This window comes from Penicillium bovifimosum (genome assembly GCF_028826915.1).
Source record: "Penicillium bovifimosum strain IBT 22155 chromosome Unknown utg000006l_segment0_segment0, whole genome shotgun sequence".
NCBI classification, from domain to species: domain Eukaryota; kingdom Fungi; phylum Ascomycota; class Eurotiomycetes; order Eurotiales; family Aspergillaceae; genus Penicillium; species Penicillium bovifimosum.
Window position 1 is genome coordinate 3020013 of NW_026622715.1, and position 12772 is coordinate 3032784.

At 51.4% G+C, this 12772-nt stretch overlaps 3 protein-coding genes across 3 annotated transcripts; 1 reads left to right on the forward strand and 2 right to left on the reverse strand.

Annotated features, from left to right (window-relative positions):
* Positions 1–393: 393 nt before the first annotated feature.
* On the reverse strand, positions 394–3179 carry N7515_008789 (putative arsenite resistance protein Ars2; the record flags this gene model as incomplete). Its single annotated transcript, XM_056669533.1, has 2 exons — positions 394–954; positions 1017–3179. 2 exons carry the CDS (start codon positions 3177–3179, stop codon positions 394–396), a joined length of 2724 nt encoding a protein of 907 aa, XP_056519363.1.
* Positions 3180–4703: 1524 nt separating this feature from the next.
* Positions 4704–5519, forward strand: N7515_008790 (uncharacterized protein; the record flags this gene model as incomplete). The annotated part of the gene is made up of 1 exon (XM_056669534.1): positions 4704–5519. The coding sequence occupies one exon, from the start codon at positions 4704–4706 to the stop codon at positions 5517–5519; it is 816 nt and encodes a 271-aa protein (XP_056519364.1).
* Positions 5520–7359: 1840 nt separating this feature from the next.
* hapB (CCAAT-binding transcription factor subunit HAPB) lies at positions 7360–8331 on the reverse strand (the record flags this gene model as incomplete). Its single annotated transcript, XM_056669535.1, has 1 exon — positions 7360–8331. One exon carries the CDS (start codon positions 8329–8331, stop codon positions 7360–7362), a length of 972 nt encoding a protein of 323 aa, XP_056519365.1.
* Between the last annotated feature and the right edge of the window lie 4441 nt (positions 8332–12772).

The following is a 12772-nucleotide window of genomic DNA, read 5'->3' on the forward strand; positions in this document are numbered from 1 at the left end:
GTGTTTTCGGTGTCTGGGGAATCTGTAGGATATTTGGCTTGGTCTAGTTTAGCTCATTCATACCCCATACGCATTGCAATGTAATATGTTTTATCTTGAGATTCAATTCTTTTCATTGATAGAATGATGGTTAGTGTACATTTGAAAAGAAAAGAAAAGATGAGCTGGTGATCTGGTTGGAATGATAGCAATGGACAAAAGGAGACTGGAAGTAAGTAGTATGTTTTCACGAGCAAATATCAATGGAAATTCAGGTCAACAAATCAGTCAAGCCGGAGTTAAATCCTTCTCCAGTAGTCCCTCCGAATGCGCCAGTCGCCAATTGGAGGAAAGAAGTAACAATGAGAAGAGAAATAAAAGTATCACAAACAAAATATTGACCCACGAACAGGACTAATACTGCAGCTCGCCACTACCAGACGTGTCGACTGCATCCAGGTCCTCGTAGCTCTTCAGACTGCGACCCTGGACGGCCTCGCGAGGCGCCATGGGGCCACCGTTAGAGGAGTCCGGGAACGGGTTGGAGACCATTCCGGCAGCAGGATGGCCGGCGGGAACGCTGATGCCAGCTGGCGGACCACGACCACCTGCATACATGCCGGGCATGCCGCGAGGAGGGCTCAGTCGGCCGGCGCCGTTGAATCGGCGACGGTCATATGGACCGGGTCGGTTGTTGCGGTGCGGGCCACGGCGCATGGGTCCCGGTTGGTGCAAACCGTCATGCCCCATTCCAGTCCAGTTGCCAGCGTGCGCACCCATCATACCGGGCATCGCACCCGCCGGGAAAGTAGGCATGTTGCCATGGGCCCCGTAGGGCATGTTAAGACTGAAACCACGAGGAGTACCAGTGTGACCTTGTCCGGAGCCAATAGGGAAGTGACCGTTGCTGTTCGCATCGGATCGGGAAGGGGCAATGCGAGCTGGGTCTAGGACATAAGCATTCACAAGGGCGAGCTGTAACAATCGTTAGAACTGAAACATAGTTTGAAGATATAAACCAAGCTAGGCAAACTCACATCTTTCTTGATGTTCTCGAACCACTCCGTATGACGTTTCTCCACGTGCTTACGCCAGAACTCTTCGGCCTTGAAAAGCTTAGTGCACTGAGGAGCCTTGCAGCGATACTTTGAATCATCCTCCCGCTTCATGTACTTGCGCAGTTCATCCTCAAGAGCCTCTTCGACGGGCTTGCCGCCGAGTTTGGCAAGGTCAGCGTTCTCAGGTTCCAAAATCTGCAGCAACTTGTCTTCAAATGTCTTCACCCAATTGAAAGCACGCTGCAGCTGTTGCTCGGCCTTAGAACCGTGACGCGCGCCGCGCTTTTCCTGCACCGGCGAGGACGGTTCTTCTCCTTCCTCGCTAGCCTCCTTCTTCTTGGCCGGGAATGGCTGGCCGAAAGCGCTGGCTCGGGCCACTTCCTTGGCCTGGCGGGAGAGACCGGCACGAGGCCGACGAAGGTGTCCACCGGGACATTTGCGGCCAAGCTCGTGAACAGAGTCGCTTTCGAAGACACAGAAGAAGCAGAAGTTGTAAACACGTCGCAGATATTCGACAGCTAGGTCCAACCTCTTCTTCTTGGCCACAAGTTCTTCATCATCGACATCATCGTCTTCGAAAGTTTCCTTCTCTTCGCCCTCTTCGACCTCTCCCTCGTCCTCTCCTTCGTCGCCGTGCCCGTTATTTTGCTTCTTAGCACTGACGGGTCCTGTAACGGGAAGCTGAAGCTCGCCTTTCCCGCGCAGATCGTCCACGTATTCTTCAATTTTGCCAAAGCCATCCACATTGGGATCCATCTCGGCGTCCAGCTTGGAGACCAGTCGCTTAGCCAACTCGAGGTCACGCTCAATTCGCTCGGGTGCTGAAAACAAATCCCACAGAGCCTTCTTGCGCGGTTGAGCAGGGGGAACATGGATTCCCACGTGGCATACAAAGTCGCCGTGGACAGAGTCGTAGATTGTTTTGTCATTGACAGCCTCAAGAGCTTTCTCAGCCGGGCTGGTTGAGGCGGCTCCGTTCGGCGCTCCATCTTGATCCATATTCTCGACCTCTTCATCACGCCCGTCTCCCCGCTCAACAGTGCTGGTATTTTCGGAAGGATGCAGCATGATCCATCCCATGCGGTGGAACTTCTTTGAGGGGTTGGGATCGCTGAGGCTCAGCCCTTTGAAGCCTCCATGATCTTCGCCGAGGTGCTCCTTGCAGAAGTCCTCAATCTTGCTGCGGCTGACATTTGGTGCAAGAGTCTTGATCAGCAAAGCTGGCTGTGACAGAGCGTCATCACGTAGATCTCCACCACGGACGGGAAGCAGATCAAGCACGCCCATGGTATCGGCGGCAGCTGTGGTCTCGCCTTCCTCCTTTTCGATGACCCCACCGGCACCGTCGCTGTCGCTTTTGTAGATGCCTTCCAGGGTGAAGTCTTTGAAGAGGTTGTTTTCGATGTCGCGTTGCCATTGCTCATATGCACCTTGTCGGACCGCCATGATGCGCTGGCGGAGAGGATCCCTGACCTCGGAAACATATCGTTCTTTGAACCATTCTTCGTTCCGGTGTTGCTGGACGAATTGCCTGGCTAGACGGATCTGTAGATTGATTTTGTATTGGTCGTAGGCAGCCTGGATTTGTGCGCGTTCTTTCTCGCGATCCTCGCGCGCCTCACGTTCTCCCTTCACTCGACGACCGCCATTCTTGGCACGCTCCTTTTCCTCGTTTACAGATGCCTCCAACCTCCACCACTCGGCGAAAAAGTTGAAGCCAACCTGATAATCAAGATCGAGAGGATCAGGCAGCTGGTTGACGATATCAGGTCGCTTGCCACCGCCACCCTCTTGCCCGGGCACGTAGCGGTCGATATTAGCCACAGTCGGCGAAGGGGCACGTCGGCGGTCCTCGCGCTCTCGGGCAGCATAATCTCGAGAGCTGTTGTAGAAATCTTCACGATGGGAACGGCGATCCGAAGGCTCGTAGCGGTCGATCACGGGCGAGCGCGAACGCGGTCGTGCCCGTCGCCGGTCCTGAGAGGCTGGTTGAAAGTCAGTCTTTGTCGCCCCTCTCAAACGGGATGCGATTGTGATCTCACTTGGCGAACGACGTCTGTACGAATCCCCTGTACCCCGTCCCGCGAAGGAGTCCGACTCACGGCTCCTTCCGGGAGATCCATATCCATCGTAGGAATCCATTGTTCTGAAACTTCCGGTATTGATAACTTCTACAGCCCGCGCTGCGATGAGCGTATCGATGGGCCTCAATCAACCCAGGTGAGTAAAGCGAGGCTGGGACAGTCTGCGACGGTCAGGTAGGTGGGAACAGCGTGATGAGCTAAGATTCGATATCGTCAACATCAAGACCAAGCAACGTGATAGAGCGAACTAGCGATGGTGGGGCTGAAAAAGCCACGAGAAAATAACAGAGGAATTTGGGGCAAAGAGAGAGACAAGGACACACTGCTTCTGGCGACATGTCGACCCCAGGACTTGGCAGGGATCTGGAACATGGTTGCAGCAGGTGGTTTAGGATGGCAAAGAGATATGAAGAAGACTGCTAGCCAAGGCCAATGCTGCTATGCGTCCGAAGAAAGATAGCAGACAAAGTCCGGCAATGCGCAGCTGGCGTCATGGCTCAGAAAAGAAGATGAAGCAGGGGATTGGAATGCAGGATCAGGAGAGCGGAGGCTTGTATCAAAAGAGATGGGAAAAGGTACAAAGCCAAAGAGAAAACAGAAAGCGAAAAAAGAAGAAAGAAGAGGGCCACCTACAAGAAGCCTCGAGCAGAAGACGACGACGGTTGATGGTGAGGAGAAGCACCGTCCGGGGCGAGATGAAGCTGGAGACAGCTGGGAGCTAGTCCCAGAATAGTATGGCGTTGATATCACGTGACTTGACCACCAGTCGTGTTGATTACGCAGTAATTGGTGTCAGGACTCAGGACTCAGGAACAGTCCAGATAGCAATCGATGGCCCTAATCCGGCACGGTTCCTGGAAACTGGAAGTTAAGTCTGAAATGAAATCTGACGGGATTTACGAGAAGAGGGAGGAAAGTGTTGGATAATTTGTGCGAGTTATGAAGTGACGAGACGTCGTTGCCAGCAAGGTAGTTACTGTTCTGGTCCTGACAACAGTCCAGCGCAACTGCTAGGAGGATTAGACGCGTCAGTTTTGATCGACCGATTCCTCATGGATGTCTGCTTCGGCGTTGTGCTACTCACCGCCGGGTCTAACTACGTACAAACTGTTTCCATCTCCCTGTCTCGCTCTCTTTGACAGATTTTCTGTGAACATCCGTCTGGCGTGAACATCCCGGCGCGTCACTAGCACTATGTAGCAAACCAAGTGATAGATCCCATTTGGCCATGCATGAGTCTCAGGGGAAGCCTAGAATCTGCTGGCACGAGTGCCGCACGACAGGCATAAAACACAGGATCAGAGTGAGCGAGGGAAGGCAACAACAGTAGACACGGTATTAGATATCCTAGGTACTGACTCAAATCTACAATACACAGACACATACAAGAACAAAATGAACTGAAATGACCTCATATACACTCCGCCTTCTCCCCACAAGTAGCTCCAAATGAAGTCTTTCGCGCAAGCGCTCGAGATCCGTAGGTACTCCATCGTCCCTTCCGACCGCTCATTGGCCCACCAGAACCACACCCACCACAACCACACAGCAAAGCGCGTCGCAGTTCACCTGCGATCAAACCATGTCGGGTCTGCTCAGCTCGCGCTGGGCACCCGGTGCAAACGAAACACAGCGACAGAGGTCTCCACAGGGTCAAACTCCTCGTAGGCCCCGGACGCCCAATATCTCCCCCTCCTATGCGCGCGGTAACAGCAGCATCCGCCCGGCGACTATCACACCACAAGATGGCCGTTTGTTACCGCCAGCGGAGGAGTTGGCGCGCTTTATGAAAATTGTCGTTAGACTGCGATGGAAATTGCCTTTTCTAGCTGAGGGGTATCGGCTCGCGACGCTTGAAGTCGGGGAGTTCGTGTCGGCGGAGCAGGTCGCGCACGCGGAAATTATGTTCAAAATTGATTTCCATGAGTACTATGCTCTGCTTGAGCGGGCGATCGTGCATTTGTTGGCTGTGTTCAATATTTCGGTCACGTCTTCGCGTCGAGGTCCGGGTAATGGGAATGGTGTCGTTCATCGATATCATGCCAATGTGCTGGAGGCGTTGAGGGAGCAGTCTACTCCACTGTCCCCAATCTTGGGTGGGGGAAATGTCTTTCTGCAGTTGCAAAGGGCAAAGGAGCTGCGTAATAGATGGAAGACTGCCGATCTGACGACCGAAGAGAGAGAAAGGCAAGGCGAAAGAAAGGATATTGTGACGCTTGCCAGCTTTGATTTTGAGAGTATCATATCCGACATCTTCGGTGGTCTGGAGGAGTCATATGTTCGTGCAAAGGAACATGTTGATAAGTGCATTCGTCCAGACGATGTCAATGGACAAGGGGCAGACACCGAGGCGGACTGGGAATTCATGGTCGATGCCATGGATTGGGAGGCTGTATGAGAGCAGACGCAGTCCAGAACCATTGTCGGTGGTCTTCGAGACAAATCGATGGAGGAAATTGTCACTAGCCGCCAGAGGCACCGTCATCTGATATGTGAAGGCTTCCGTGCCACGAAACTCAGTGCTGATATCACCACTTCAGCTGCCACCCTCTTCAAGCCCCACGCTGGTGCGACTTGCGTTGAACTTCTGCTCCTCTCCCCAAGCCGATTGGAAGGTTTCCATGGGGAGTCATCCAACACACTTAAGAGTCCCAGGATGAGACCCGCAGCACCAAAAACATGAACCCGCTTTCTCTCATTTGTCCCGCAATCGACCGCCAGATCTATTGCATCGCTTCACTTCATCACACGGGATAAACCTCTTTGCTCATTCATTCAATCTCCTTCCCTGTTTGTCACGCCTCACCCCATCCCTCTCAACTATCCCGTCGAACCAAAATCCAGCTTTCATCAACAAAGAGACTGCGATGCTGTACCACCCCGAACGAACGATTCTCGCCAACTGTGGACCCAGCACCTGCCCATTGCTCAAGTGATCACATACCCACTGTTTGTGGCAGGCTGGGCTCAACAAATGTACATAAGTAGGATTTGCATATCATGACCATCACGTGGACAAGTCGTTTTGTCAGTGCCAGTGGCTTCTCATTTTCTATTAGGCTTGTAAAGGGCCATACAATGTCCATCGATATGAGCGGGGCCTATAACATAGTTCTCAGCGAATAGAGGATTGATATCTCCCACCAAAGCGCCCTGATCCACATGGACGTGGCCCACTCATCATACGCGCCAGTGAGGATCAAGGCATCTTATTTCCGCCGTGCGACGTTACAGATGCGGACAATATCTACGAATATCCTGGCAAATACCTAATGGAGGTACTGCTAGCCCACATGAATAGGCAATGCTACCTAGGAAAAAAAAACACAGCACATACAATCAACAGTATACCTACTATGTCCATATATTCCAAGACCTACAATCCATTCCATCCTCCAGATGCAAAAAAACACGAACCAAAGTAACTAACCAAATATTTGTCAGTAGGAACAAAATAGAAAAGTTCAAATTGCAAATGATATTCATAACACAAATCAGTCTTTCGAAAACCGATATCCCGATCTGTTTTTCCAGTGATGGAGACCCTCTCTAATATCCCCAGCCGGAGACCCAAACCCCACAACACGAGACACCGAAGCAAATAAGAAATAGGGGATAATAAATCAATGAGATAGCGATGCATGAGAAGAAGAATGACAATAAGGTAATCAGCAGCATGTTCATCGAGAGTGTAGAGGTATGATGGTAGTGATCTCGACCAGGACTGATATGTAGACACTGCAGAGGGCTATGAGGTGATATACAGGTCACAGTTGTGGATGAATTTCTGCAGGTTCAAGCAAAGTGTGCTATATCAGTCCCGCGGGCCACCTGACGGAGTGAGTAGTGCACATGCTCGGAACGGTTATTCTTGTACAAGGCATCTCACTTGAGGAGTTACCGTGAGAAGGGGAATACGAGGAAGAAATAGGCAAGAGGGGGAATGAAGAAAGAAAAAAAATCGTCCCAGCATAGCAGATATAAACAAACATCAGCCCTGTGCGAATGGACGGGGGTAAGATCAGATAACAGACAGGGCATAGAGCACAGGAACAGGGAATCCATACACATCGCTCGCTAGAGAAAAGGTCCAAGACATCCATCCATAAAGCCGTGACGACAAAAGAAAGAAACATAAGAAATTCAATACCGCAAATCGCCTCAACAGGACGTGGCGCGGTGTTCACGACCAAATTCTTCGGCTTGTTGTTGGCGACAGGGGGAGAAAACAAGGGCGATCAACCATCCTCGTCTGAGGCCTCGGCGGAATCCCCTTCACTTCCATCGGCGCTAGCGTTGACCTTTGTCTTCTTGGAAGAGCTTGCGCCATCGTCGTTGGCTTCACTAGACTTGCGCTTCTGTCCACCACCGTTCTCTGTGGGCAATGGTTTGCTGAGGTCCTCAAAGGTCACAGGTTGGCCCGTTACCTCTGCTCGTTTCTCCATAGCAGCCACTTCATCAGCCGTCAGGAATCGCCCACCAGGTCCACGAGGTCTTCGCATGGCATGGTTGTGTCTTGACTCGTGCAGGTAAGGCTTGCGGCCCTTGGAGGTCAACCGCAGCTGCTCCTCAAGCTTTTGCCGCGCTACGCGACGCTTCAGAATTCGGTGGAACTGCTTGGCATTGACGTACAGCGGCGACTCCTCTTGGTTGCTTCCGGGAACCATATCCGGCGAGGGCTGGTTCTGTTGTACCGATGGCTGGGCCATTGGGGCGGCGATCGGGGGTCGTCCGACTTGACTCATTCCGGCCTGTGCATTCTGGACATTGGGGCTTCCGGCGTGGCTCATCCGACGTTGTGGGAGTTGCTGGTTAGGTGGCATCTGAACCTGAGATCCCATCGGGGGCATCTGATTTTGCATCTGCGATGGCGAGCGGGGGTCGCGGTCATGTTTCATTTGCATGTTCGCCATGCGCGGCGACGCTCGGGATCCCTGTGTCATCTGGCCACCCATGGAGTCTTGGTGAAGGGGATAGAACTGGCCCGACGCAGCCGCGGTAGCCATCGCGGCTGCCTGCGTCGGTGAGATACCGTAGCCCTGAGGCATCGCGGCAGGGACACCATAACCCTGGGGGAAGTTCATTTGTTGATGAACCGCGCCGGGGCCATTTTGTGCTTGCTGATAGTGAGGTTGCGACGGAACGATGGGAGATGTTTGGTGAGCGGTGTGGGGCTGGATGGGTGCCTGGGCGTTGGTAGGCGATGCCATCGACCCGACAGGAGCACCGGCGTTTGGTGGCCCGGTTTGATATGGACCGGGGATATGAGAGGAAGCATGGGGATGTTGCCCATGAGGCTGTTGATATTGAGGGGGTACTCCATGTCGTCGACCTGTGGCGGTGGATCTTGTCACACTAGGGGCTGAGGGTCCGGTTCAGGGGATGGTACCGGATTGAGCGACTCAATAAAATTAAGGTCACCAATCAGATGTTCTAAATTAAAACCGCCGTGGGAGGAGTCAAGGTATCAAAAGTTGACAGGCGTTGTCTGTTTGGTAGAGTTTCCTGTCGCGATATCGTGGAACGCGCAATAAGAAACGGAGCCACCACAAGCGTTGGGCTAGGCGGCTGCTGATTCGATGACAGGGTCTGCGGGCTAGGGGTTTCGCGTCAGCAAGCGCATCACCGGGCGGTCACTGGATTGGAGGGCGGGGGTATGAAAGAAACACAACAGGGACCAGGTACGTACCTTAGATTGAAGGTCACGCGTCGTGAGTAGCCAATATCGTTCTGTGTTTCGCCAACAGAAACTCTCGCGTCGACCTCTTGTGTGTCAAGAATAATCTCGAACGCGCGGAGGGGTTTGGCTCTTTTGTGCAAGTTCGTTTACGCCCACTGTCGGGTGTAACGTGGTTGGGCTGCGATGCAGTGAAGCCGGGGGTACCCCTCGACTAGACGTCGGCTTGATGCGTTGTCAAGCCAAAATGACCTGATGATGCCAAACCTGGTGTGGAGGCTACGCAGTATATTTCAAGCACGGTTGGCAGACTACCTCATTCACGCAATTCTGACAAAGTTTCTGCCAGCTCAAGCGTAGAACCTGGGGCGGTGCTGACAAGTCTGGACTTGCGACAGATAACGCCTAGGCGTTGATGTCAGACTGCACCTTTAGGGCTCCACACACCGACTACTATGGGATGGCATTAGCATTTCAGATCTTTGAACCAATCCATACAACGGACCAAGGACCAATGCGCTGTCACTTCCGCAGTGTTCAGGTGGGGGTGTTTGGGAATCCGGGGCGGATTAGACCGACCACGGCTGAGAGGGGAGAATGTATGCGTTGGCAAGGCGGAAGTGAGCTGCAGCTGGGAACATACCTTGTCGATCGACTTCTGCAGGACAGATTGAGTGAGAAAAAAGCAGCAAGGCTTTTTCTCAAGGAGCGAATGAACTTGCGCGACTAGGAATCATATGTTAGAGGCGACTTGATAACCACGAGGAAGATGATATGAAAGTGTCAGGACGCGCGCGCGCAGATTGGGCGAAAGACAAAACAAGAAAAACAAAAAACGCGATCGGGTGTAAGAGATAAAAATCAGCCAATGATAGAGGGGATAGTGAGAGACCAGAGGATAAGTTGCGACAGTGAAATAAAAGAGTGTTTTTGGCACGCGTTGTTTTGCCACGAGATAGACAAAAGCGCGCACAACGTGGGATTGGAGCTTAGTTGGTTACCTTAATCGGCCTGGGAGAAATGATATTTAGGATAATCTCCGCGATAGGGTGACTTTCCAATCCTAAGCAATCAAGGGATCCCAGGGTGAACGATGATTTGACCTTGGGAGGGAAGAGGGGGGGGGGAGATTGAGGAATCGTGCCAACGAGAGGGAAGGCGGTGGTTCTGTACGCGACCGGGGGGTGATGTCAAGCCGGCCAGTTCCGTGGCCCGACCACAGAAAGTATGGATAATCAGGCAATATCAGGCAGGACAAAGTACAAGCAGTACCAAGAGTTACACCAAGAGGTATAAAACAGGTACAATCGTTGCAAATGGGTAATAGAAAGAGGGTAGAAATGATTTTGTGACGTGTGTTTACACAGAAACTGGGAAGAATGCGTGCAAAAGTGATTTGAGATAAATATTCAGACAAAGAAAAGCAATTGCAATAACAATAACGTAGACTGCGAGATGTATAACTTACCACAACGATAAAGTAGCTATGCCAGGGTTTCACCAATGAGATGATAAAGGGGGGGTATCGATGATACTGTGCGATTGGAGGATGAACTGGAAAGAGGGCAACCAACGAGAAGAGGCAGAGGGAAGAAAGCGAGGAAAAAGGGCGGATGGGGCAGTTTTGTAGGAGATTGACTGGTTAAAGACGAAGAGACCGCCTTGGTCCCCCGCTGTAAAGCCCATCTTTTCTGCGATTTGACAGGAAATTACATCCCAGTACCAATTGTTACTGGTTCATTTGGGCGATGATGGCCCCCAATGGTATTTCTATGACCATACAGTACTGAAACAAATCCGGCCGTCCCGAGCTCTCGTCATGTGCGACCCGAGATCATGACGCATCTCTCTTTCTTCTTTAGCCTTGGGCTTGATACTTGACCTTCTTTATACTTCAAGTCATTCTACACCATTCATGTCTGCACCCACTTGCAATTACATTCTAAGCACTTGCCACTTCTTTCTACCATCTAGATATACCCACACTCCCCTCTGAAAGAAAAAGGAGCAATTCCCTCCCAACCTTAGGTTTCAACCTGGGGCATTCAAAACAGGGTACGGAGTAAGCTGAACTTTGAATACCCTCGGCTGCATGTCCATCGACGCTAGTTATCACTCGCCTCATTTCAATATCACGTCCAGCTTTCTTTCTTTTCTTTTTGGCACTTTTCATTGAGCTTTACCTCTATTTCATAAATATCAATGTCAACACTCGAACTCACCCGTTTCTCTTTTCTTTTTCTTGTGCTCACCGTGGACACCGAGTATCTCGGCCTTGTGCCCTATTTGGGGAAGTCTTCTCCACCTTAGGTCCCATTACACCCATAATCCTTCCAAGCTCGTGTACTCCGGGGAAGGACAAAGGAACCATCGCATAGAACAAGGATCGTTAAACACAATACTCGCGTTCGTCACCTCAGGGGAATGTGATGAGATCTCTGGGTGGCGCTAATGAAATCGTCGTCCCGGGCGGCAACATTTTAATACGGGCGGAAATGACGGCGGTTTCTGGACCTAAAGCCTATCGATTTGCCGCTGCCTGAGGTGGAAGATCTGAAGATTATTCTTTATGTTTTGGTTCAGGTCTCAACAACATGGGGGCTTCCTTATATACTAGGTGCATACGGAATATGACTCTGTTTTGGAATGACGGTCACATTTGTTTCAAGCCGAGGCATAGCGCATTATTATCCTGTCAACCGAGTCCATGCCCGTAAGCCCTACACGTCGTTATGGTACAGTGTTTATTCAACGCACATCCAAATGGCGGTCGAAGAATTCAGCTCAGTAGCTCACCGTAGATTCATCGCTTAAATCCCCACCTTTCCGGTATTGTTTCGGACCTGTACATTTCTTCCAAGATTTTGGATTTTTGGATGTCTCGTCCTGAGCCCGACTGATTACCCGCACACCTCACGGACGAGCGGCAATAACAGTGACATAGCTACACAGTAGTATGTTGAATGCTTTCTACTGTGTACATTATCTCCACACTGTCCCCACGTGCATTCTACTGTACAGCACTGGTAGCCAACTATGTACATACAGTAGCTTCCCCTGGGCCATTCGGCGCTAGCGATAGCCCCGATCCACAGGAATGTATGGGTCTCATCTCCGGACCCGCGTACGATATACCCACGTGTGAGAAGCTTGGCCGCCGGACTTCGCCATAGCTGGAGAGAGCCAACTTCAATATTAATACCTAGTTTGATATTTTCATGAAGTAGATTGCCGGTGCGTAGTAGTATTGATCTTTGAGTAAAGAGAACCTGCAATCGTTGTCTTTGTAAACAAAAATTTGGCTATTTTCTATGGTCTTGGCGGTAGGTAGGTATATGTAGCAACCATACGGTGTCCATACCCCGTGTCCATAGGTAGTTATATTGCGACACATCCATGGAATTATGCCCGGCAAGAAGGTTTCAGGTAGGTTGGTCATAGCCCGGCATGGAAGAGTCCCTCGGAAACCTCCCATGAAAACCTAGCCCTATCCGCTAGGTTCGACTAGGTAGTACTTTGCTTTTATTTACTTTCACTTCAGGGCTGAGGTACAGAATTGTAGATAAGATGGATGTTAACAGACACTCTGTGCGAATTCCCTTTACCTGATGCGCGCTGGTAGGTATCTTCCAACCATACTTAAACGTTCTTTCCAGATAGGACTATATATAACACGCGCTCATTGATCTGCAGATATGACAGTGTGATCCCAGGATTGGGAATCACCCGCGGTACGGAGCGGTACGGAACGTTTGGCTTACGCTCGAGCGGTGATGATCGCTGCCTCGAAGCGATCGCCGTCAATGTAGCGGTCCCAGGTTCGAATGGCCTCCTTCATGGCCAGGAGCTCTTTCTCGTGCACTGGGTAGTTCAGGTCCGCTCCGTGCAGCTTGCGCCCGTCGCACGCGACCGGATGAAGCTTCCCGTCGTCTCCCTCCTGCATGAGGGCCATACCGAGCGCCCACTCAGAAGCG